General features: G+C 39.1%; 1 protein-coding gene across 12 annotated transcripts in view; it reads right to left on the bottom strand.

Moving 5' to 3' along the window:
- The window catches only part of DST (dystonin), a 458,265-nt gene that overhangs the window by 203,597 nt on the left and 228,424 nt on the right, over window positions 1–26,244 (bottom strand). For all 12 annotated transcript variants that reach the window (XM_080664697.1, XM_080664701.1, XM_080664693.1 and 9 more), the window contains one exon: window positions 6,467–6,633. In XM_080664697.1, the coding sequence (XP_080520823.1) occupies window positions 6,467–6,633 (167 nt within the window). The remainder of the gene's footprint in view (window positions 1–6,466; window positions 6,634–26,244) is intronic.

Genomic DNA, 26,244 nt, shown 5'->3' with positions numbered 1-26,244 from the left:
TGGAAAAACGTGTAAAATAAATTAAGGGGGAGAAAGAATAATGTAAAAAACATTTACTATGCTTTCATTTATGTTTTAGAAAAGATTATAAATGTTTTTAAGATTGTGTGCTTATGTAAACTATACCTCAATAAAATTGACCCTCCCCCCCCCCAAAAAAATAGGTATTTGTATATGCACAGAAAATTTCTGGAAGAATATGGAAGAAATTTAACAGTAATTGCCTCAGGAATCGGGGGGAGGGGGAATCACATTTCTGTACATACCCTTTTACTCTACTTGATTTGTTCATGTATTTTCAGTTGGTTGGTTTTTGTGTTTTTTTTTTATCACAGATTATGAGAAAGAGTAGAACTGTGAAAACTGCAAACAAAATTGACCAGGCTTTCATGGTGAGGACAGTCAAGTGAGCCATCTTCCTATCATGGCAGGGTCACTTGTTCAGTTTTCTGACTCAAAAAAATATGTTGGCTATTCCTTACCTCATATCTATAAGGAACTATTTCATATAATAATAGGATTGGTATTATAAAGAATTTCTATAAATTAATCTCAGCAAGAGGGCCAGAAACACAGAAAGAAGGTAATATAAGTAGATATCTCCCCTACCTGCTGAATTGTATTTACAAATGTACAGACACACTAAAAACGGTCACCGGATGTGGCCACAAACTCATACACCTGACTTGAATGCAGACGCACCACAAGCAGTGCATGTGAGTTCGCTAAGGATTTAAAATTGTGATACTGCTTAGAAGTCCACCATTTATGCTCTCAGAGTTCAACAGTTTTGAGTTTATTTATTTGGTAAGGTAAGTAAGCAATGTGATTTTGCCTCACAAACTGAAATACTTGTGACTTTTTAAAAATGCATCATCTACAAGGCTCTGTCTGTGCCTAGCCCATGGCCACACAAACCAGAGGCCAACCTGTACACACTCACACACACACTCACACACACACTCACACACACACACACACCCGCTCTGGGTTCTGCAGCCTGAGGGAAGACCTGACTCGGTGATAAGAATCCTCTAGTCAACAACAGTCCAACTTCCTGTGGGAACATTTCAAACCCTACAGGAGCCTGCTCCCTCTACGAAACCAGTCCACTCCAATTTAGCTTGTAAGGTGTGGCTGAATCCAAGGTGTGGCTGAATCACAGGCCTCCGGGTCAGACTATTAAACAAGATTCTGACCACAGCCTTATGGTCTCACCTTCCCAATTACAGCATCTTTAAACATTTAAAAAAATGAAATATGATGGTCCCATTAAATTCTAATTCAAAACGCAAACAATGAACAAAATAATTGCTACCTTCCCACTACACACTCAGACAAGTGAAAAATCCCTAGCTGCCTAATTAGAAAATATCCAAATGGCATGCTCCTGAATACAACCTATTTCAAAAATGTGGAGTCTTCCTTGGGTAATATATTTAAAAACATGCTTATGGAAAGAATGCCAGAGCCCTTAAGAGGAGAATTAATTAAATGAATGGGATAATTAAAAACAAGAATAGGACAAGCAGAAACTAGTAAACAGAAATAATCTCTCTGCAAAACACCCCCCCACCCCCAGGCATTTTAGTCTTGACACACTTAGATCTTTCCATATCGCCACCTTAGGTTCATCGGGCCCTACTGCACACTTTGTACTACACCTTCTGGCCTGTGGGCCGCATTCATGTTCATGCCTGCTCAGGCAAACATGTTTTCACACTGAGAGATGCTGGGTGCTGCTGTTGCGGAACTTGGCTTTCATCAATGATACCCACTTGGAGAGACTGATAAAGTAAGACAAGTCAGGAGCTGAACTTCAAGCTTGAAGACAGAGCTTTACTTCTCTCAGAAAAAAAAGGTCCATTTTTCTGATGCCAGAGCACACTTAAACACAAGAGCACAGAACTATCCGTTGAATCCTCTGCTTGTAACACCTACCTCTGAAGAATGTGGACTACTGTGGAATTTTATTCTCTCTCTCTCTTAAACCTTGGTAACTCATTAATCTACTAGTGTTTAGGGGATACTCCTAAACCCCTTGGCTATTGATTCTCAGTTAATTCTACTTCATCCTCTCTTGCTTTTAAGCTACTTACTTATCAAATGCTTTTGTGACATCCTTTTGATATAAGCCCATCAAATCGAGTCTTCCTTGTTATTCTTCTGAATGAAAATCAAGGCCAGGGGCAATAGTGAGGCTTATTTACCTAAGATCTCTTACTAGTGTGGTTTTTAGTGAAAAAAACATTAACATGCTTGAAAAAAAATTTAAACTATACAAACAAGAGAAACTATATGGTATTTTTATTATTTTAACCCCTTCCATTGAAAACTAAACATAAAAAACCATTCCTAGAAGAAATCAGGTACAGAATTTCCTAAGATAACTAATAGAACAACAAATGTATTTATCAATGACCTTTTTATTTTATTTTTATTTTATAATTTTTTATTGTCTAAAGTTTTACATGTCTCCTTTTCCCCCAGTTATCAATGACCTTTTTAAATAGAACCTATACAACTATCTCTTGTAATGTTTTCCACTAAACCATAGTAGTTTATCATCTTATTACCCACTGTATAATCCAGTCTCTTCATTCTCTTTAGGACAGTATGACATAATAAAACTACAGAACAGTTCAGTTGTGATTTTGCTCTTATGTATGCTAAGTGTTCCCTTGTAACAATTTTCCTTTTCTGTGAACTGCCTGATCCTATCCTTTTCACATTTCTTATTGGTTTCTTGGTCATCTTACTGATTTGCAAAAGCACTTTGCATTAGCATTTTACCTCTGGTATAAATTGCAAAAATTTCTTCCAATGAATAAATAAAAATAAAAGGTAGGTGATATTAAGCATGTTATTTACCTTAGGAGCCTCTGCTTAAATAACTTGCTAATTTAACAAATGGATGAAATGGAAATAGTGCCATCTATTTCACAGGCAGGACTGCGATCATTTTAAAAGCTACCACATAAAAAACACAGCTCAGCTAGTCAGAAACTGGTATGTAGTAAATATTCTGCACATATTTCTGGGGTACCTACTATGTAACAGTTTCTTTCCTTGTACCGTCATGAGTCATTTCTATTGTATAGCATCTATAAATTAGTCACATTACATAAATTTCTCTTCATTTTTATTTCACATAATTGTTCTTTCAAAAAACAGAAATATTAGAAAATTAATTTTTCTATGGAATACTTTAGAATAACTATATTATTAAAGTACTACTCACTGGGGTTGACATTCTTTCTACTTTGAAAAATCATATTCTATGTGGGAGCAATAAAAATATGCTAGAAAATCCAAATTAATGTATGTGATTAATAACTTTTGACAATATGTACATTAATATGAAATCTGAAGGATGTTATTACTCTGTTCCTATTTCAGATCAATATTTCTAAATCTTTAGAACATCTGTAGACAGAAATCTTACTAAATCACTATTTACAAATAATACCAGTTTGCTTTTAGATGACAAATATTATCTATTTTCCTTCTAATCTCCAGAAAAATCTTTCATATTCTATCTAGGGCACACAGACTTGCTGTATGAGGCATTATAATCCCTTTCTATCCACTGAATCATGAGGTTCTCTCCTGCTAAGCCCTTACTCCCTTTTAATATCCTTCTCAACAAAGTATTCCATGTAGTTAGACTTGATAATTGAGTAGAAACAAAACACATGTACCGGAAGTCAAATAAAATTCATATTAATCATAAAACTTTTTATCTAAAAACAATACCCAAAAAGTCCAATAAGTGGATATGTTTCTATAGCAAATCCAAATACATCACAAAACTTACGGGAATAATTATCTATTAAAAGCAACTGTTAAATAAGGCACTACTCTCTAAATGTGAATATTATTGTCCATTATCCAAATATCTGCTTATAGTGATTTTTCAAATCTTTATAACTTTGTCTCTTTTGTCGTTAGAGTAAATCATGACATTCAACCATTCAACAGTGAAAACTGTGTAGTTCAACCGCATCCATTTAATTCTTACACATGCCAGAAGAAAATTACGCAATTGTTTTTCAAGTAAAAAGTAAGGTCCAAGGACTTTAATTAAAATACAGTTCTCCAGATGAAAAGTTTCTTGTAGTGAAAAAAACAAAAAACAAAAAACACCACAGTAATATTTTATGAGGCACTGGGTAACTAAACTTCAGCAACAAGGAACTCTTGTAAGCTGTTAGACCTGATATTCAGTGTTTTAATCAATAATTCTAACAAAGGAAAACAAAACAAACTAGGAAATCAAAGTTCAAAGTTAAACAATTTTCTAAAATGATCACACTGCCAAAATAAAAGTTCAAAATAAATAACCGTCATTCTCTCCTTAAGCAATATAAGCTCTGTATCATTAAACTTCCCTGGAAAAATTTTAGGATCTTGGACATATACATTGACTTACTTAAGTACTTAGGAGAAAAATGCACAGCATGACGATACCAGTTTGTACTTATAATCCTTCATAAGTATTGTAGAGACAATGCCTGGAGACCACTGTTTTTAAAAGTCAATTATTTTAGGATAGCTAGCTCCTAAATGTTTCACTTCTACCTCAAAGGCTTCAAAGAAGAGAGCAGAGCACACTCTCAAAAATGCATCATGACATAAATCCTTTAAGGATAGCAATCCAAATATTTTTATTCAAAAACTCAGATCTTATCATCCCAGGTATAGAATGTGCCCAGCTAAGCAGGCCTCGAATGGCCTCACGTTTTAAGTCACATGGGAAGTGCAGTGTGATAATCACAGTATCTGAAACCACTCAACTCTCTTGTCACTGTGACTCAAGGAGATCTGGCATCTTATTTGGGGCGAGTGTAGGCAAGTTGATCCTGGTTTTTCCTTTTAATTCAGCACCCTCTACCTACCTCTATTGAAATGCTGTTCCATAAAGGAAGCAGACTATTATAGTTTAAAAGGGGCTCTTGGGTGTGGATATATAGGAGATTCAGATATTAAAATTTCCAACAGAAAAGAGGGAGAAAAAAGAAGGGGAATAAAAAAAAAGAAGAAAGGGAAAAGGGAGGGGAGGCAGAGAACAGGATTTCAAGTCAAACAGACCAGGATTAGAATCTTAGCTCTGTAACTTATTAGCAGTGTGGCCCTGTTGAGGTCCCTCATCTGTAAAAGTGAGATAATAACAGTTCCTGTTGGGAGATTTGCATGAGATAACATATGGATAGCACTTACAGAATACCTAACCCATAGAAAGTTATCCAAACATTAACTGTTCTATGTAATTATTATTTTTATTGTAATCAAATGTTTGTCAGTTTCATGAGTCATAGCTTAGGCTTATTCTACTTAGGAAGATATTCAGTTCTTCAACAACAGGATATAACCTTTGAAAAACTAAGAAAAATAACTGAGATCAAGAAATATGTAGTTTTTAATCAATTGTTTTCTAGGGATTTAGCTTCTTATAAGGTAACTAGATTTCCAATGCATGACATTCATGTATTGGGTTGGGGTATTGGGGAGGAGGTCCCTTCAGCCCAGCCTGCGCCCTCTCGCAGTCCGGGACCTCTCGGGAGATGTCCGAGCGGGCCTAAGCTGGCAGGCAGACATCCCCTGAGGGGTCCTCAGCACTGTCACGGAGGCGGGAGAGGCTCCTGCCCCACCACTGCGCTCGCCAGCCATGAGCCAGCTTCTGCATTGAGCATCTGCCCCCTGGTGGTCAGTGCCTGTCATAGCGACCTGTTGTTCCACCATTCAATCGATGTGCATATTAGAGTTTTATTATATAGGGTAAGCATGGACTCAAGAGCCAGAGTGCCTGGGTCTGAATCCCAAGTTGGCCCCTTGCTGGCTGTGTAACTTTTAGCAAGGGTTTACTCTGTGTCTCAGTTTCTTTCTATTAACTGGGGGTGACAACATTCCCTTAGGGCTGTGGTGAGGATTAAATGAATTAATGTATATAAACTGCTTATGATGGAGCCTGGGACTTAGTAGGTGCTAGGTAAGTGTTAACTTGGACTTAGTTGTTACTAATTCTCACCAGAAACGTGTTTACCACACCAAAATTGGCTACTGTTAAACCGAGCTACTCACTAGAGTAACTACCCTAGGAGACTATAATTTGGAAATTTGTGAGCTCTAAGCCTGAACTAAATCCTTACCTTACTACTCCTCAGTTCTCTATATACACAAACTTGGTCACCTACCTGTAAATTCTACATATCAGAGCTTACTATCTGCTAGATTACTGGCACAATCCAGACATATTACAGCTGTGTGTGCCTGTGTGTGCACACCAAGCTTAGAGGGGAGATCTCTGAGTAGTGGAAATGTGAAGTTTTTACTTTTACTCGTCTGTATTTTCTAATTTTCTGCCACGCTCCTGTATTGCTTCTATAATAATAAAAGATTATTTTAAAATGTGGAAATGAAAGAAGCTCATATTTCTCTAAGGAAAAAAGTCCCACAGATTCCATACCTGTATTTATGAATGATGGCATTGAACAGTTTTCCATCTCTCCAGCAGGTAGTGAAATTTTCGCAACGTATGCCAGCATAACCCTCTGTTGCCTGCTGTGTCCAGAGCAGCAATCTCTCTTTCGCAGACATATCCTCTGACTCTCCAGTAACATGGATATCAGATATCTAAACAAAAAGGAAAGTGTTCAATCATTAGGAAGGAAGGAAGCTAACTCAGATAAAGAACCTACTATGTACCAAGCAGTGTACTAGTGCTATTTTACTTAATCCTCATAACTATCACTTGTAAGCTAGGTCTATTTCCCCCATTTATATCTAGGGAAACTGAGTTTCAAAGAAGTTAATAGACTGAAAAAGTTGGATTAAACCTAAGCATCTAATTTTTTTGTTATATCCAAATGTCACAACATTAAAAAGAAATCTACATTCCTCTTGATTAATCAGATCTGTTAAAACAACTCAAGCAAATGTTTTTCCAAGTTTAAATGGATCAAAAGTAAAACGTACAAATAATCTACATTACCACCTGCAGCACAGAATTTGATCCAACAGGTATTGTGCAAAGATGGCAAGACAGTACCCTCTCCAATGAACTACATTACATAACAACTTGGCCTAAAGGTTCTCTCATTTTCGTATGAGTCCTTGCTCAGCCTACTCAACATGAAACCTTTAACACCTGATTTTTTTCCCTATACTTTTTTGCTTTCATTAAATTTTCTAAAACTCTCTTCCATTAAATAATAAAAAAACAGGTCACCAGCTCATGTGGTTTACATTTTCTTAAGGACCTCTTTGGTAAGGTTCCTCCTTAATCTGCTGATAATGATATTAAGGCACCAAGAGACTTTAGCAGGGGTCACTAAGTAATTCCAAAGCTGGGATTAACATCAACAAACAACTGTTCCCTCATCCAGTGCAGGACACTAAGCCAAGGGATCAGGAAGACTGGCCAGCAAGCCAGGATCAGGACGAGCAAATAAGAGATTGGAAGCAAGACATAGGGTGGTACAAGTCACTTAGTAACAGGAGAAAAAAATCACTGGAGTCACAACATTGGCTTCCATCCTGGCCACTAGTCCCATGGCTTTGAATAATTCATGTCATGTGTGTGAGTCAACTTCTTCATCTATAAATGAGGAGGTAGGAGGTAGAAGCAGATAATATTTAAGGATTTTTTCAGTGTAAAGTGTTACTATGAGATTATAAATACAACACAGAAGTCAGAGGTCAAAATAGGCAGAATCAAGCAACTGAAAGCAGAGAATTTTGAAAAAACACACAAAAGACTAAAGAAAGCCTTTAGTCACCATGGCAATGCCAAGCTCCATCAGGAAGCCCTTTATTTCTCCCAGCTGCCACAAGAGCCAGAGGCGTGGCCAACCCAGGGACCTGGGGCAAGTAGGCTGCAGCAGCTGAAGGCCACAGTAGGCCTGGCAGCCCCTACCACCAGGGCTTGGAGATGACAGCCAAACTCCGTCTTTCTCCAGCACTCAGCAGAGGCAGTTACGCCCCGTGGAGCTCCACTCACAGCCACAGCAGAGACGTGCTCCTGGACAAGTGGCAGGATTTTAATCATATTTCCTAGGAGTCTGTGTTAACATCAGTAGCATGGAAAAGAACTAGGTTCATGAACACATTATATAGGATTTATAGAAGGAATGTCTTTCCTTTTTTTCTATTTTCTAAAGAAGGAGGAAGGGGAAGCGAGAGAGAAAGAGAGGGGCGGGACAGAGAGAGAAACAGAGACAGAGAAACACTGCTGTGAGAAACATCGCTCAGTCGCATCCCGTAATGCACCCCAACCAGGGATCGAACCCACAACCTAGGCAAGTGCTCTGTCCAGGAATCAAACCCATGACTTTCTGGTGCACGGGACGATGCTCCAACCAACAGAGCCACATCGCCAAGGCTCTGTCTCTTTTTCTAATGTGGATAAAAAGAGCTCAAAAAATCACCGGTATTTTTCTGCCCAACATCCAACTGATATTCTGGATTAAAATTATGCTAGGAACTTCTCGAGCACGTCGTGTAAGTTTAAATCCCATCTCCACCACTTACATGTTCAAATGACTTAGCTGCTTTAGCTCACTTGTGAAAGAATGGTGGCAATCATTATGACACTGTGTTATGAGAATTCAACGAGTGAGCACAGTGTAATGCCTGGCGTGTAGTAAGTGCAGGCTCGACATGTCACCTATTTTACTGTTTTGATTATTGGTCTTTTTGACAAAGGGAGAAGCACAAACGTGGCTCTATTGTTCTTCCCATACTCTCCCTGTAAAGAGGAGTAAAAGATAAAGCTCTTAAATTTGCTGCATCAAAATAATCAAAATCTATAAACGGGAGGGCTCAGAGAAACTAACCGAGGAAACTGCAAATGAAAAAGCTGAGGCTCTAGGTAAAATTCCACAAGTCCCTCCTAACCTTCGCAAGTTAGAAAATCAACTGCCTGGGGGAACCTTGCCATGCAGGAGCTACATGGGTGGTATTTACAGCTATATAAAGAAAAAGGAGATAGCTGGGAAGGGGGAGGGTACTTCCTCCCGAGTCAGGAACATTCCATGCCAGTTCAGTCACAAAAGTAATTACCTAGTAACAAGGGAAGTCGGTAAATTTCAACTGCAAGGTACCAATTTAAGCTTAATAGGTTCAAGTGCTAAACAGCATTTTACCCCAGGAACGGTATCAAAGGAGGAAACGGTTAGAAGTCTGAAAATAGTCTGAATACAAACTAAGAGAAAATCACATATTCTTATTAAATAAGTTTCTAGTAGATGGATTTTGGATTGTTACACAAACACACACACACACACACACACACACACAAATTTAGTGTTACACATGCATACACTATTTAAAAGGCTATACTTTAAAAATGCCTATTTAAGCATGTTATGAACCAAACTTTAATATATCAAAGACTACTTAACACTCATTTTCATATTCTCCTGTTATTTCCAATTAGCTGAAAATTATCCCCACGTGGAGATGTAAGGTACTTTTTTTTGTTTTTATTGAATGTATGGGGGTGACACTGGTTAATGAAATTATACAGGTTTCAGGTGCACAATTCTACAACACATATCTGTATACTGTATTGTGTATTCACCACCTCCAGGTCAAGCCTTCTTCCATCTCCATTTACACACCCAATACCCTCCTGCACTTCCCCTCTCCCCTAACAGTCACCACACTGTTATGCCTGTCCATGAGCTTTTATCTCTCTTTTTTTCTTTTTTGCTCAATCCCTCCACTCTTCCCCTCAAACCACCCCCTGCAAGAAATATACTGTAGCATTAGCCACTATCTATGAGACTATATCAAACTGTTTGTGACACCATGCAGCCAAAAAGAAAAATAAATGCTAAAGATTGTAAATCTGCTCTTGTTATTCATGACCCTTGATATAAAAAAGCAAGGCCACCTGAATGCTCCAGCAATAGCAGGTCAGGTTGGGTTCTAGGAAGTAATCAAGACTCCTTCCGTCAAGTCCTGGAGGCAACACAGTGATGACATGACGAGAGAGGGTTTCAGTTCATGCTGCCTGTGTTCACATCCCATTCGCCAACAGTTAACAATTTTTTTAATTTTATTTTTCAATTACAGTTGACATTCAATATTACTCTGTATTACTTTCAGGTGTACAGCATAGCAGTTAGCCAGGGGTGGGCAAACTTTTTGACTCGAGGGCCACAATGGGTTCTTAAACTGGACCGGAGGGCCGGAACAAAAGCATGGATAGAGTGTTTGTGTGAACTAATATAAATTCAAAGTAAAGGAGCGGAGGGGAGAGCAAGAGAACTGGATAGCAACAGCCAGATCCGGCCCGCGGGCCGTAGTTTGCCCAAGGCTGAGTTAGACAGTCATATACTTGACAAAGTGGTCCACCCAATAATCCTTATGCAATACTTTACATCCCCGTGACTATTTTGTAACTACCAATTTGTAACTTCTTAACCCCTTTACATTTCCACCAAGCCCCCAAATCCCCTCTCCTCTGCCAGCCATCAATCTGTTCTCTGTATCTATGAGTCTGTTTCTATTTTGCTTGTTCGTTTATTTTGTTCATTAGATTCCAGAGGTAAGTGAAACCACATGGTATTTGTCTTTCTCTGTCTGACTGATTTCACTTAGTAAATAATACCCTCTAGGTCAGTGGTTCTCAACCTTTCTAATGCCACGACCCTTTAATACAGTTCCTCATGTTGTGGTGACCCCCAACCATAAAATTATTTTCGTTGCTACTTCATAACTGTAATTTTGCTACTGTTATGAATTGTAATGTAAATATCTGTATTTTCCGATGGTCTTAGGTGACCCTGCTAGCGGTTCTCAACCTGTGGGTCACAACCCACAGGTTGAGAACAGCTGCTATAGAGCCGAAGACCATTGGAAAACACAGATATTTACATTACAATTCATAACAGTAGCAAAATTACAGTTATGAAGTAGCAACGAAAATAATTTTATGGTTGGGGGTCACCACAACATGAGGAACTGTATTAAAGGGTCGTGGCATTAGAAAGGTTGAGAACCACTGCTCTAGGTCCATCCATGCTGTCACAAATGGTAAGATTTCATTGTTTTTATGGCCAAGTAATACTCCACTGTATATGTGTATCACATCTTCTTCATCCACTCGTCTACTGATGGGCACTTGAGTTGCTTCCATATCTTGACTATTGTAAATAACTCTTCAATGAACACAGAGGTGCATATATTCTTTCAAATTAGTGTTTTGGGTTTCTTTGGTAATATAGCCAGAAGTGGAATCGCTGAGTTATAAGGCAGTTCCATTTTTAATTTTTTGAGGTATCTCCATACTGCTTTCCACATTGACTGCACCAATCTACATTCCCACCAACAGTGGATGAGGGTTCCCTTTTCTCCACATCATAGTCAACACTTGTTGTTTGTTGATTTATGGATGACAGCCATTCTGACAGGTATGAGGTGATATCTCACTATGGTTTTAATTTGCATGTCTCTGATGATTACTGACACTGAACATCTTTTCAGATGTCTACTAGGAGCCCAGTGCATGAATCCATGCACCTTGAAAGGAACTGTGGTCCATGAGGCTGCTGTGGGCACAGGGGCGGGTCTCGGCCCCTCCCACAGCGGCCCTCGGTCCCGTCTGCTCCGTCTGCCGGCAGCCCGCTCCTGCTGCCACTGCTCCCACGCACTGACAGCACCAGCCCCCGCTTGCACCTGCTGACGGTGCAGAGCAATTGGGGTAGGTGCCAACAGCGGGTGCAAGAGGCGGCTGCCGGCCCCGATCGCCCCTCGGGAGCAGGGGGAGGTGGAGAAGCCCTCAGGGGTGATCGGGACTGGCAGCTGCTGCTCGCACCCATGATGGCGCCAAGCGATCGGGCCTGGCGCCGGCAGGGGGTGCAAGTGGGGCCCGCGCTGGCAGCAGGTGCGAAAGCCCAGCGGGACCTTGGAGTGCAGGAGCAAAGAATTTTCAGTAACCACCAAAGGCTCACCCCGATGACAGCGACTGGTGCCCCACCTTGGTCTGGCGCCCCCGCTCACCTGCTCCACCATCCTGCCATGGCCAATACCCGCCATGTTCCGCATGCGCTCCCTGGTGGTCAGAGCACACCATAGCAACTGGTTGTTCAGCTGTTCAGTCTATTTGCATATTAAGGATACACACACACACACACACACACACACACACACACACACACACACATATATATATATATATATCACCTGCATGTCATCTTTGAAGAAGTATCTATTCAGGTCTTCTGCCCACTATTTAATTGGATTGTTGTGTGTGTGTGTTTATGTTGAGTTGTATGAGTTCTTCATAAATTTTGAATATTAACCCCTTTTGTGAGATGTATCATTGGCAAGTATCTTCCCCCATTCAGTAGGTTATCTTTCTGTTTTGCTGATGGTTTCCTTTGCTGTGCAAAACCTTTTTAATTTGATGTAGTCCCATTTCTTTATGTTTTCTTTTGTTTCCCTTGCCCAAGAAAATATAGCAGAAAAAATATTGCTAAGAGAAATGTTAAAAGTTTTTACTGCCTATGTTTTCTTCTAGGAGTTTATGTTTTGAGTTTTACATTTAAGACTTTATCCATTTTGAGTTTATTCTAGCATATGGTGTAAGAAAGTAGTCTAGTTTCATTTATTTGCATGTATCTGTCCAGTTTTTCCAATAGACTGTCTGTCCCACTGCATGTTCTTGCCTCCTTTGTCATATATTAATTGGCCATATAGGTGTGGGTTTATTTCTGAGGGAATCTCTATTCTGTTCCATTGATCTATGTGTTTATTTTTTATGCCAGTACCATGCTGTTTTGACACTATAGCCTTGTAGTATAGTTTTATATCAGGTAGTGTGCTATCTCTTCTTTGTTCTTTCTCAAGATTTCCGTGGCTATACAGGACCTTTTGTGGTTCCAGATTCATTTTTGGATTATTTGCTCTAGTTCTGTGAAAAATACCATTGGTATTTTGATAGGAATTATACTGAATCTATAGATTGCTTTGGGGAGTATGGACATTTTAATTATATTAATTCTTCCTATCCATTGGCATGGTATATGCCTCCATTTATTTGTATCTTCCATTTCTTTCCTCAATGTTTTATAATTTTCCAAGTTACAAGTATTTTGCCTCTTGGGTAAATTTATTCCTAGGAATTTTTTTTATGCTATTGTAAATGGATTGTATTCTTAGTTTCTCTTTCTGATAGTTCATCATTAGTGTATTAAAATGCCACTGATTTCTGAATATTTATTTTGTATCTTACTACTTTACTGAATTCATTCATCAGTTCTAGTAGTTTTTTTATGGAATCTTTAGAGTTATCTCTATATAGTATCCTGTCCTCTACAAATAGTGACAGTTTTACTTCTTTCTTTCCAATTAGGATTATGACCCAGAGCTATTCACATATTCTCTCTAAAATCCATTTCCTCATTTTAAAAATTCAAATGATGACATATAACTTCTACTCCTTGAGTAGTTCTAAAGATTGGATGGAATAATCCACATCAAGTGTTAACACACTGCTTGGAATATAGAAAACTATAAATGTTAGCTTCTCCCACCACAATTTTATTTATAGTATTTGCTGCTTAAAGCTTCTCACCAGCAATCTGTCAGCTAGCATCAAAAACAAACAAAATACTTTATAGCAGAGTTCCTTTTGGAAACTTGAAGCCCTTGTGCCTCACATCCAGGTCACTGTTGACTACCACCCAAATTCAAGTTCTTCCTGTAACTGAGCCTCTCATGCCCTTATGACACCTCTGCCGCTTCATCTCTCCTGACCCAGCTGGCCACCATTCCTAAACTTCCCAGAAATATTATTCGATGGAACACAAAGTCTCTTACACCTTCAGTACCTTACACTGTGTCTGCCTTTTTACTAACCTACAGGTCTCTGCCACTGGATTAAGTCAAGTCTCAGGCACCACAAGCAGAGCAAATGTATTCTAACTGCCTAGTGATGCAAAGCCAAGAGTTGTCATTAGCCATGCATATGATGCCCTCGTTTTTACACTGAGGCCACTCTTGCACTAGCACCTTCTTCCTCTCCTCAGGAATGACTGCCACATCCCAAAGGTTTGGCACCTGGCTGAGTTTGTGCCTTTTTCCATCTAGCACCTCATCCTTATGTTCTTGATCTCCTCTCTACTTTAGCTGTTCACGTACCACATCCTGGATCTCATCCCCTTGAACCAGAACAAGTCCACCTCAGGTATTTAATTTCTGAGAGCAATTTTCCATTTTTCTAGCACTTTCATTCCCTAATTCTAGTTAAACCAATTATCTGGCTTTGCCAACATCTCAGAGTCCTTGCCTTTTTCAATTTTGTCCCAATCTACCGTATCTTTCCCTCCTTCTCTACCTGGTCTGCACTACATGATCCGACACGCCAATCAATATCCTCAACTCCCTCATACCTTTCCCTTACCCTGCAACCACCCAGCCAAACCTCAGTCCCTATCACGTCAGCTCTGTGTCTTCTCTACGCTTGCCTTACGCTTTAAGCTATAAAGATCTATTATAGAAAACCATACTACCATGTGAACCAAATGAATGCAATTTCAATTTCAATAGCATCTTTTAAGCCCCAATTATGATAGGTCTAACATGATTCTGGGCTCAGCAAAGCTTCTACCTTCTTCTAGAACCCAGTCTCACTGTTGGGAATATGAGGTTCATATGAACTATCATGTTTTGGTCTGCATCTCAGGAGCTTACATATAATCAAAATAATTATTTTGCCTTAGTATCTTTAACTTTTTAACTAAATAAGCAAATTCACTGATTTTTTTTTCTGGCTTATTTGCTTTAAATGTGAAATTATCACAGATTCTGCTAAAATAGTAATTTATTATTTATTTTTATCAGATACAGTAAGTTCAAGTCCCACATGAAAATGGTACTGAATTGGTTAAAGCAAAGTACTGTAACAGAAAAACACCTAATCTTCATATACTTTTTGCTATATATACTAGTATATCCTTGCATGAATAGGCCAAATCTTTATTTCACTTGAATTACAGGGAGAATGTTATTTCCTCCCCATACAGCAGAACCCAGAATGGGGTGGTGCCAGTACATGGCTACAGCAAGAAAGGGTAACTTGCATTTTGCCAACTCTCTACTTAAGTGTATTCATCTTCCTAGATAGTCCAAGCCTAAATTAGAAGAATCTTCAAGGTTTTTATGTCAAGGGCAAATATTTTCCAGAGCCCTGCCACAAGCTGTTTACAGAAAACAGTTTTGGGCTATAAAAATACTTAACATTAGGCATTCTCAAAAACGGTCTGGTCATGTTAGGAAGCAGGTTCTCCAAATGTAATTCCAAGAATATTGTTCCCACTGGTAATAAAATAAATGCTCAGAAAATCTAACCATTTGGATAGGAGGTCCTCAACTGGAAATTTGGCTGGTGGCTATATTTTAGAAAAATTATACTGAGACCTTTAGAGCATAACAAAAGAATCCAGATGCCCAAATATATAAAGTCATTTTTATAGTTCAGAATTCTGGGCCTTGAGAACAAAGAATTCTCCATTTCTGTATTAATTTTTCACTCCAGATAAGCAAGGTCCAAAATTAAAATTTAAAAACAAAACAGAACAAGGAAAACTTACCTCAGCCTGAAAAAAGCAGTATCACCAACAACAAATAAACCCTCCAACTCTTTCATATATTCACCTCTCTTTTTCCCACAATGTCTCTACCATTACACACAACACTGGTATTTTACTATATACATATATATTTCCCTTCTCCTTCTTGGGAGAGCTCAGAAAATGTCCAATAATTGAAACCCTAGTAATTGAACTAAAAATAAAAGGTAGAGGGTGTTGTGGGAGAGGCTCTGGGGTAGGATACAGGAGGAAATGACATCTTTTACAATGACACTGTTAAAGACACAGTCATGATAGACCTAGAATGACATCTGGGCTCAAGAGAGTATCTGAGATCCTCTGGAACTAAGCCCCAGTGCCTGGATTAGTAATAATCTCCTATCATTGCACCAAGTCTTGCTCTACTCTCACTTCCCAGTTCCGGTTTTTCTTTACTCCACAGCCACAGTAATTGAGTTCAGTCTTGGCTGATCTCCCCAGACTCAAGACATTCTCTTTCTATTCTATGATCAAATCATATAAACTTCAATCCTTGTGAACCACATATTACCTCTCTCCTAGAGTCTTCTGTTCTAGTTATTACCCCCCTTGGAACATTCTCCCCATACTCTGTCCAACATGGCATGGATTGGGTGCTCAATAACTATCTGTTAACTCAAAGGGGGGAGATATAGAGAGAGGGAGATGAGAAACACATTTCATGTTTTCATGTGGTATGAATGAATTTTAACCTGTAGTGTAAACCTTGTCACCTTGGAAAAACAAAGGTTTCCAATTAACCTCACTTTCCAATAATAACAGAACACGCTGACCACTCCACAAAAGTGCCCAGCGGAGAGCACACACCCAGAGACTACTCAATGAGAACCCAATATCAAGTAGTGAACCTAAGTTTCATCTGCATCATTTATCTAAAACAACTTTTATAAATTTGAGACAGTACAGAACCTCCAAATGTATTTTGGATGAAAGAAAACCAGCCAACATGTCCCATCTCATAGCACATTCTGATTCCATTCACAGCTTATTGCTAGGTGACCCACTTACTGCTAAATGAATTGCAACAGCCTCACTGTGTTGGTCAGCTGAGGCTGTAAATGTGAAAGTCCTTTGAGTGAAGTCAATGCCACCAGACAACTGGGCGACAGAAACACCCTATTTTTACAGATGTTGTCATGGTCCTGGTATGCACTGACGACACAGGAACAGCCAACTTCCAAAGTTGAGTCAGATACTCCCTAAAACATAATTCACATTTTTAAAAAAAAGTATGTATTTCATTATTCTATGTAAGGCAAATAATAAAACTTTCATTTTTTAAAAAAATTAAATACTTACAATGTATTAAAAAGATTTAAAAGTTTAAATCAAGTTTACTGTTTGAGTATGATGCTAATGGAAATAAGTCATGTGGAAAAGGACAAAAACCATATGACTTCACTCATATGTGGGATATAAAACAGAAAGCAACAAAAGAACAAACAAAACAAACAGCCCGGCCGGCATGGCTCAGTGGTTGAGTAGCCTATGAACCAGGAGGTCATGGTTCGACTCCTGGTCAGGGCACATGGCTGAGTTGTGGGCTCGATCCACAGTGTAGGGCATGCAAGAGGCAGCGGATCAATGATCCTCTCTCATCATTGATGTTTCTCTCTCCCTCTCTGTTCCTCTCTGAAATCAATAAAAATATATATTTTTTAAAAACCTCATAGATAAGGACAACAGTAGGGTGATTATCAGAAGAGAAGGGGGATAGAAAGAGAAGGAGGAGATCAACCAAAGGACTTATATGCATGCATATAAGCCTAATCAATGGACACAGACAACAGGGGGGTGGGGGCATAAATGGGAGGTGGGGGTAATGGGGGAATAAGGACACATATGTAAAACCTTAATCAATAAAGAAATTTAAAGAAAAAAAAAAAAAGGAAGAGGAGGAGGAAGGTAAAGTGGGTCAAATATATGGTGATGAAAGGAGACCAGACTTTGGGTGGTGAGCACATGGTGTAATACACAGATGATGTATTATAAAATTGTAGAAAATATTACTGCAAATTTTTAATTTAATAAGTAAGTAAATAATGTATGTGTAACATTGGCAAAGGCAGTATCTCTGAAGTTAAGAGAACTAAGATATTAGTTTAGAACAGGCTATAGATACAGTGAAGGATTAAGGAACCAAAGGAGCTCAAACCAAAAGAACGCAAAGCCATTTGGTGAACTCCCTCATCCCACTGGTAAACAAGCTTAGACTGAAAAAGGTGATGTGGTTTGTTCAGGGTATCATAGCACACTAGTAGGAGGCCTGCGGTACAGACTTAGGTCTTCTAAATCCCAGTTCAGAATCTACAGAAAGAGAAAATGGCTTCACACACATAGGCCACAAAAAAGCATCACCTAGCCTTGCCCCTAACATTATGTTTTCTTCCTCTCTCATACCAGACCTGCTATCAATAATGCTTTTGAAATGTATCTGTACTAAGGTGTAAACAACCAATAATAGCTAAACTTTGCAAGCCAGAAGGGAATGGCAAGAAATATTCAAACTGATGAAAAGCAAGGATCTACAACCAAACTTACTCTACCAGCAAAGCTATCATTTAGAATTGAAGGTCAGATACAGAGCTTCATAGATAAGAGAAAGCTAGAGTTCATCACCTCCAAACCAGTATTATACAAAATGTTGAAGGGTCTTCTTGAAGAAGAGGGAAAAAGATAAAGAAATATGAACAATAAAATGGCAATAAATACATATTTATCAACAATTGAATCTAAAAATCAAAATAAATGAACAATGAGTCTAATGAACAAAATAAACAGATGAATAAAATAGAAACAGAGGCATGGAAACAGAATGAGGAATCTCAGAGGGAAGGGGGAAGGAGGGGCGGGAAGAGATTAACCAAAGGTCTTATATGCCTACTAGTATATGCATTACCTATGGACACAGACAATAGGGTAGTGAAGGCCTGGGGTGAGGTGGGACCCAGGGTGGAGGAGGGCAATGGGGGATGGGGGGGAGAGGGTTAACATCTATAATACCCTCAACAATAAAGATATTTTTTTTTAAAAAAAGAAAAGAATTTGGTTCCTCCCAGGGGCTATTTCTGTTCCTACAGGTGGACAAAATTTCAAAATTTTAATCTAATTATAGAATTAGAGGAATATAGTGTTTGACACATAATATTCAGTAAATATTTGCTGAAGAGATAGTGAGTGAGATGGGGGAGGAGGGTGGTGAAAGGTGGCAGCCTACTCTACTTATGCAGAATGCTTTTGGTCCATAGGAAAGACAGAAGTGCTGTTAAAAATTTTGAAAACTTATAGAATTCTTCTACTCAGTGGATGGTTACAAGATGTTTTCTCTTTTCTACAAGAGCAGAAGATAGTAATAAGCTAACAGCATGAAGTGCTTACAGTGTACTAAATCCTCTTCAAATACATTACCTCATTTAATCCTCAAATGAAGAAACCGCCCTTTTTTATAGATAAGTAAAGTAAGACGGGCTAAATTTAAGTCTTCTGACTCAAGATCTCCTAAATTATCTTTCCTCTGCTATCCCAAGTCTACAGTGAATCCCTACAAAATGCCAGAAAGAGCTTCATCTATTGATGAACCATCTCATTTTACAGAAGCTAAAACTGATTTAAGGGACACACTGTAAATAAAGAAATGATAGGTAGTCAGTAATTCTTCCCTACAAAACACAAAATCCATATTGGTTCTGGGGTAGACACAAGAGCATTATTAAAGGAAATTTAATTCCTTCATATATTTTTGTTAAAATAAAAATAGAGTTTATACTATTTGAGAGAGTTTGGGTATTAATGCAAATGAAAGCAGCAGGTTGTTAAAGGTGGATCACAAGATTTTTCTACCTCATGAGTCTCTTAACATAATTATTTCAAGAGCAGAAGTTTAACTTTGGAAGACTGGCACATAGCTGTGAAGGGTAGTGACCAGTGTTCAATTCATAACGCCACCACTTACTGACCCTGTGATCTCTGGACCTCAGTTTCCTCTCATATAAAGTATCCCTTCAAAGACACCGAGAAACTAAAATGACATGCCCACAGGGTTCAGTACAGGGCTGCCCCCTAGTGAGTGATGTTAACTGTGTACCAGGGTGAAGATGGTTACTTAAACTTATTTACATTACTTGACCCTGTCCATATTGATTTTGTCAACACAGGCAAAATTTTCAAGCCAAGCTGTTTGCTTCCAAAGACAATCTCTTCCAACATGTTTTAACTTTTCTGGCAGAAACAAATGTAATCAACACATTTTTAGTGTCTACAAGTTTCAAGAATGTGTGAAAATGCTCCACAAAATATTTTTCACTATAAAGATGGCACAAATGTGATGGCTACCTTTAGCAAATGCTCATTTATTTCTTATTCATAAACAGGGAAAATTAACCATAGATATAACTATTTTTCTTGTACAGCAAAGAATTTTAAACTTTTGCATGTTCTTCATTTAACTGAAAAGACAGAGGCATTATAATGTTCACAGAGACCCTAAATCTATGCAACTATTTTATAACTAAATTTTCACAAACTGGTTGATTATGAAATCCAAGTGACTAGAAATAGTAAAAAATATATTTTTTTCATTAAAAAATATAGAATGATTCAGAAAGAAATGAGTTAGTCAACTGTAAACCAAATGACCTTTGTTTTCAAGATCTATAAAGCAATGCTACCATTTGAAAGGTGAAACGTTTAAATATTATCCTAGTCCTTAAATTCTAAGTAAAATTCTGTAGCATAAGATTCATCAAAGACTTGGTTAAAGAAAAAGGTATTGAATGAATATTATATTTCAGTGAACTTGAATACTAGCATATTTGAAGGTTTTATAATATAAAAGCCAATTAATAAAAACATTCACCTCTTCATTATTCAGGTCCTGACAATATCTATAATAATAAAAGAGTAATATGCTAATTAGACCAGACAGCCGAACAACCTTCCGGACATAGCTGCGGTGGCGGAGGCCGAGGCAGAGGCAGTTAGGGATGATCAGGCAGGCAGGGGAGCAGTGAGGGGTGATCAGGCAAGCAGGCAGAGGGGTTAGGGGCAATCAGACAGGCAAGCAGGCGAGCGGTTAGGAGCCAGCAGTCCTGGATTGCAAGAGGGATGTCCAACTGCCGGTTTAGGCCTGATCCCGCAGGGATCCCAGATTGGAGAGGGTGCAGACCGGGCTGAAGGGAACCCTCCTCTCCCCGCCATGCATGAATTTCATACACCGGGCCTCTAGTAATTTGTATAATATCCACCCTCCTCTCCTCCTTCTTTCTTGGCTTCTTTCCTCATTAGGTCACTACACTCTTCATTGTCAATTCACCAAAGGATGAAAGGAGTATATGAATTGTTCATTTTTCATTAGTTAATACAACTACATAGTATGGTTAGGAGTTAAAATTTAACCTCTCTGAGTTTCCATTTCTTCATTCTATAAAAGAGGAGCTGAATGTTTTGCCTATTTCATACAGTTGTTAGGATGATCCAAAGACACAATATGTCTGAAAGCATTTTTCAATTCCAAAGCAATATACATATCTAAAGTATTGCTTTTTAAAAAATTTATTTATACCTCCTTATCATAGTAAAGGTATGCTGTGAGATTTCTATTAAGCACTCAAGGAGAGGCTGGCTGAGCCACCTCACAGAACCCCCGAGCCTGGAGGGACAATCTAGGTCAGCAAGGATTTAAAGAGGTAGGCTGGTCACCTATACTAAGAAGACAAATGTCACAGGATCAGTAAAGTTCAAGTCAGAGGCTTGAACTAAGTCTAAGGTTAAGAAAAGTTCAAAGAATTGCACACTATTCTACTTAGAAGCTAACTCAAAAGTCATCAAGCCCAACCTGCTTGTCTCAGAGTAAGAATGGGTCAAATGGAGAGAATATGAAAAAGTTCTTGAAGGAACAAATAAAAGGAATAGGGGCTAACAGCCAACTTCTGGGGTGTAATATTAATCAAGGGCTAAAAGCCCTCTAATTCTCCAATGAAAAATATAGACTCCAATGCAAAAGAGCTCTGTGCAAAGTTCTAACCGAAGATAATGAAGCAAACAGAGTCCAACACCTCCAAGGAAACAGGAAGAATGTCCTAAGAGCAGTAGCTAAGCTGTTGGTTCTGACTCTGTATGGTACCAAATAAACAGTTTATCTGGACTACAGGGGAGTGAGACATCAAACTCCTCAGATAAATAAAGGTCATACCATTCATCTTTTACCTAGAAGATGGGGGACTTTGGTAATATCTCCATATCACAATTATTTTACAAATTTGAATGGCAGGTTTACGACTTATTTTCACATGAATTTTTCATTGAAGTTTCAAAAATTATTCGATATACAATTAGGAGGGGAAAAGAGGCTTCAGTACCAATGAGGAAACAGATTTTAAAAGTTTCCATTAATGAAAACATGTAAGGCTTACTTGATTCCAAATTATGCAAAAAAACAGTTGGAAAACATATGGGAACAAACCAAGTGGTTTCATTCATAAACATGTGGCAACCAAGTCGCTTCCTCTCGCACTGACCTTCACACCAGACCTACAAAGATAATGTCGTAGACTAGATGCTTCCTTCATTTTTTTTAAATATAATTTTATTGATTTCATAGAGAGGAAGGGAGAGGGAGAGTGAGATAGAAATATGGATGTGCGAGTGCAACATCGATCGGCTACCTCCTGTCCACCCCCTGCCGGGCCTTGACCAGGAATCGAAAGCATAGACTGGATGCTTTCTCTTTAAAATGCAGCCACTGTAAAATGTAAATAGAATTGATGACATAATATTGGCAAGGGGTGGTGGTGTCCATACACAGGAGCACCTCAGGAGAACCAGCAGCTAAGGCCAATGATGACGGTGGTGCACACAAGCCCTAATAAACACCTCATCCTGTCACTGTGCAAATGACAGAATGACCTGGCCAAGAATGTGCAACATCACATATACACAGGTTTTTCTGCTAACAGACAAAGAATGACCTGGCCAAGAATGTGCAACATCACATATACACAGGTTTTTCTGCTAACAGACAAAGTTAGAAACAGCGTTAGAAAAAAGCCATCAACTCCTAACTAATAACATGTATAAGAGGTTGCTTGGGTAATGTACTTCTCACAAAGGCAAATAAATATTCACTTTTTTTTAATCCTCACTAGAGGACATGCTTTGAGAGAGGAAGGGGGAGGGGGAGGGGGAGGGGGAGAGGGAAAGAGAGAGGGGGAGAGTGAGAGAGGGAGAGAGGGAGAGAGGGAGAGAGGGAGAGAGGGGAGAGAGAGAGAGAGAGAGAGAGAGAGAGAGAGAGAGAGAGAGAGAGAGAGAGAGAGAGAAACATCAATTGGTTGCCTTCCATATATGCCCCCAACAGGGGATCAAATCCAAAACCCAGGTATGTGTCCTGACTGGGAATCAAACCAGCAACCTTTTGGTGCACAGGACAATGCTCAACCAACTGAGCCACTCCAGCTGGGCTCAGTTACACTTTAAAGACAACTAAAAACCCCAGAGAAGTAACTTGTCTAAAGCTAAATGTCAGTGTTAGGAATAAAGAGCTTAATTTCCTGGCAGTCTGTGTTGTATTCAAACGCTACCCAAAAGATTCTGATTTTAGATTGGGGCCGGGGAATAACTCACATAACAAAGACAGAATAGATTAGGGCAATTTCATGGGTGCCCCTCGCCCCCAATATACACACAGAGAGAGACTTGAAAGCAATTATGTGAGTGTTGCTGTATATAAAAACTGATAGAGAATTAGAATTTGGCTTTTCAAACTTATCGATCAGCCAGTCAGTACTAATAATTGTATTGTATCCCCCCTGCATTTGTCATGAAGCTATTTTCTTGTCATGACTGGTTTCTGATTTAATTGTTACCTACAGTGAAGCTAAGTTTCCAAAGGCTATTCCACAGGAAAAGTCAGGCAACTTGAGCTACAGAAATTCAAAGAGGTGCATTCTCTTAAAGAGGTAGTCCCACATTAACCAAAATACAGGCTTTTGAAATTCAAGTGTGATAAAAGAAATGGATGTCATACAAAAATAAAACCGTAATAATCAACCCTACGGCTACAAGTTAAATGCAGCAAGAACTCTACAGCTTTCACATTTAAACTAATAAGAATATACTAGTAACTTTTTAAAAAGGCAAACGACAGAACCTGTCAGATGTGAGCACCTGGAGTACTTATTTACACCTTACACGCAGGCTCCCCGGGTCACTTACCTCATTTTCACACGTGTCCTTAGAAGCCGAGGGCACATTAGTATAGAGGGAATGACATCTCTTTTTTTCAACCTGAAAATGCTGTACTGCATGAGGGCGATCTCTCTCAGTGTTTCGCTTTTCTTGCCCACTGCTATCATTTTGGGATGGGTCTTCAGAGAACCCACTTTTTTCAAGTGATCTCTCTGTAGCACAGTGGGTGGGACTTAAGCTGGCTGCCTTTCGGAAAGGAAAAAGGTCAGTTTTGCTCTGGAATGTTGTGTCTCTTGTGTTGACATCCTCTAAGTGTTTCTTCCTCTTTGCACCAGACGGAGTGCTGTCTTTTTCTGAAATCCTTTGATCCTGCTCACTGACTTTGACTCCTGTTTCACTGTCTTTCGCAGGAGAAATGTTCACCTGGTAAGACCCACTGCTTGCAGCACCCGGCAGAAGTTTCTGTTGCACGCTGTCAGCTACTCCTTCTGTCTTCCCTGATTGAATACCACCTTCCAGGGTGAGGGCTCGGATAGCGGATTCTTCCCGTACCAGTCGCCTGGATGAAAGAGCTGGCTGTTCTCTCGAGAGCAGGGTGCTGTTTCTCTGCTTTCCTTCATTTTCATTGTTTGGCTCAACTGGCTCTGGGTCATCTACAATTTTCTTGATCAGTTTTCTTCTGAAATATCTTCTTCCGGGAGAATATTTTTCAGGGCTCAAAGGAGTGTTGGCAGGATCTACATATTGTTCTTCTTTCTCAGCTCTTACACATCCACAGACATTCCCCATTTGCTTTGCAGGAAATCACAGTTCCACAGATTCACTCATTTCCAAATACAGGGCTTACTTGGATCTTCTCCATTAAATCCCAAAATTCCACGCTGACCTCTCGCTCCTCAGACTTTGTGACCATCCTCTTCAGCACGAGGCCATGTTGCTTATGAGAAAGGCGCACGCAAGAAGGCCATGGCATCCTGCCCAGCTGTGTCCCTGTGTCTCATTAGACAGTGTGGCTTATTTCTGGCCACCAATCCTCTTAGACAAACATCACTGTCAAATTACAACTCGGAGGAGCTCGCAAGGCAAACCCTGGGCTTTATTATACGAGAAGGTTCTGACCCTCACTTTAACTTTCGGTTTTCTGAGCTGCAGCTACACTACCAAAGTTTGCGTTAACCTTTGAAACTATTGGTGGTTCAGCAAATCTGAGTGCAAACAGAAAGCAAATGCCAGCTAAGAGACACTTAGCAAAGTGCCTTTCACATTTAGTTTCAAAGTGCCTTTCAAATTTCCCTTCAGAGAGTCTCTACCCTATAACTTTTTTTTTTCTTTAAGAAGCATCAACTAATTTTGGCACTTGGAAAAAAAAATAAAAACCTCAAAAATATCTGTAAAATACATTAGAACTCATTCAAAACAGCAGCCATAAAGCAAAAAAAGGACAATTTAATAGCAGAAGAAGATAAATGCAAAGTGCCTAAAATAATCAATCTTTTAAAATTGTTTGTAGTATTTTTCCTATGACATAAATTTCCAAGCCATTTCCATTATGTGCTCATTAGGATTTTCATATAAGCAAACAGATAAGTTTTATGATTTAAAGCACGGAACACTTAGCCAAAAGAAACACTTGCGTCTTCTCATACATGAATTAGGGTAGTTAAGCTTTATATGTAACTTTTATAATTGTACCCTAGTTAAATATTATGCAGTTTTTCTAGGGCACTGCTATAAAAATAATAAGCCAGCATGGAACCTGATTAAGGTGTGCATATTTCTAACACTGAGTCATAGATACAGTACAAAGGAAATTAGTATCACATGACTGGACTTACACGTAAGCAGAAATCATCTGACTAACAAAAAACAAATTGATAATTGCCTTTCTCTAGGTAGCGTTTGGACTGATCAAAAGATGAAGCTCAGTATGGTGATTACCAGAGGGAAGTGGGGGAGGTAGCAGAGGGTAAAGGGGGAAGAAGTGGTGATGGAAGGAGACTTGACTTGGGGTAGTGAACACACAACACAATATTCAGATGAAGTTATTATGAAATTGTACACCAGAAACCTATATAATTTTATTAACCAATGTCAACTCAATAAATTCAATTAAAAAGTTTAAAACAAGATGAAACTCATTGTTTTTTAAAATCCTATATAATAAAACCCTAATATGCAAATCGACTGAACAGCGAACGACTGGTTGCTATGACGCACACTGACCACCAGGAGGCAGACACTTGACACAAGAGCTGCCCCCTGGTGGTCAGTGCGCTCCCACGGGGGGGTGTGGGGGGGCACCACTCAGCCAGAAGCCGGGCTCATGGCTGGCGAGTGCAGTGGCGGTGAGGGAGCCTGTCCTGCCTCCACTGCAGCACTAAGGACCCCCCAGGGGATGTCTGATTTAGGAGGTGGCCTAAGCCAG

The sequence above is a fragment of the Plecotus auritus genome, assembly GCF_963455305.1.
Source record: "Plecotus auritus genome assembly, chromosome: 4".
NCBI lineage: Eukaryota > Metazoa > Chordata > Mammalia > Chiroptera > Vespertilionidae > Plecotus > Plecotus auritus.
The sequence above is the reverse complement of the archived record's forward strand: the minus strand, read 5'-3'. Positions and strand labels throughout refer to the sequence as shown.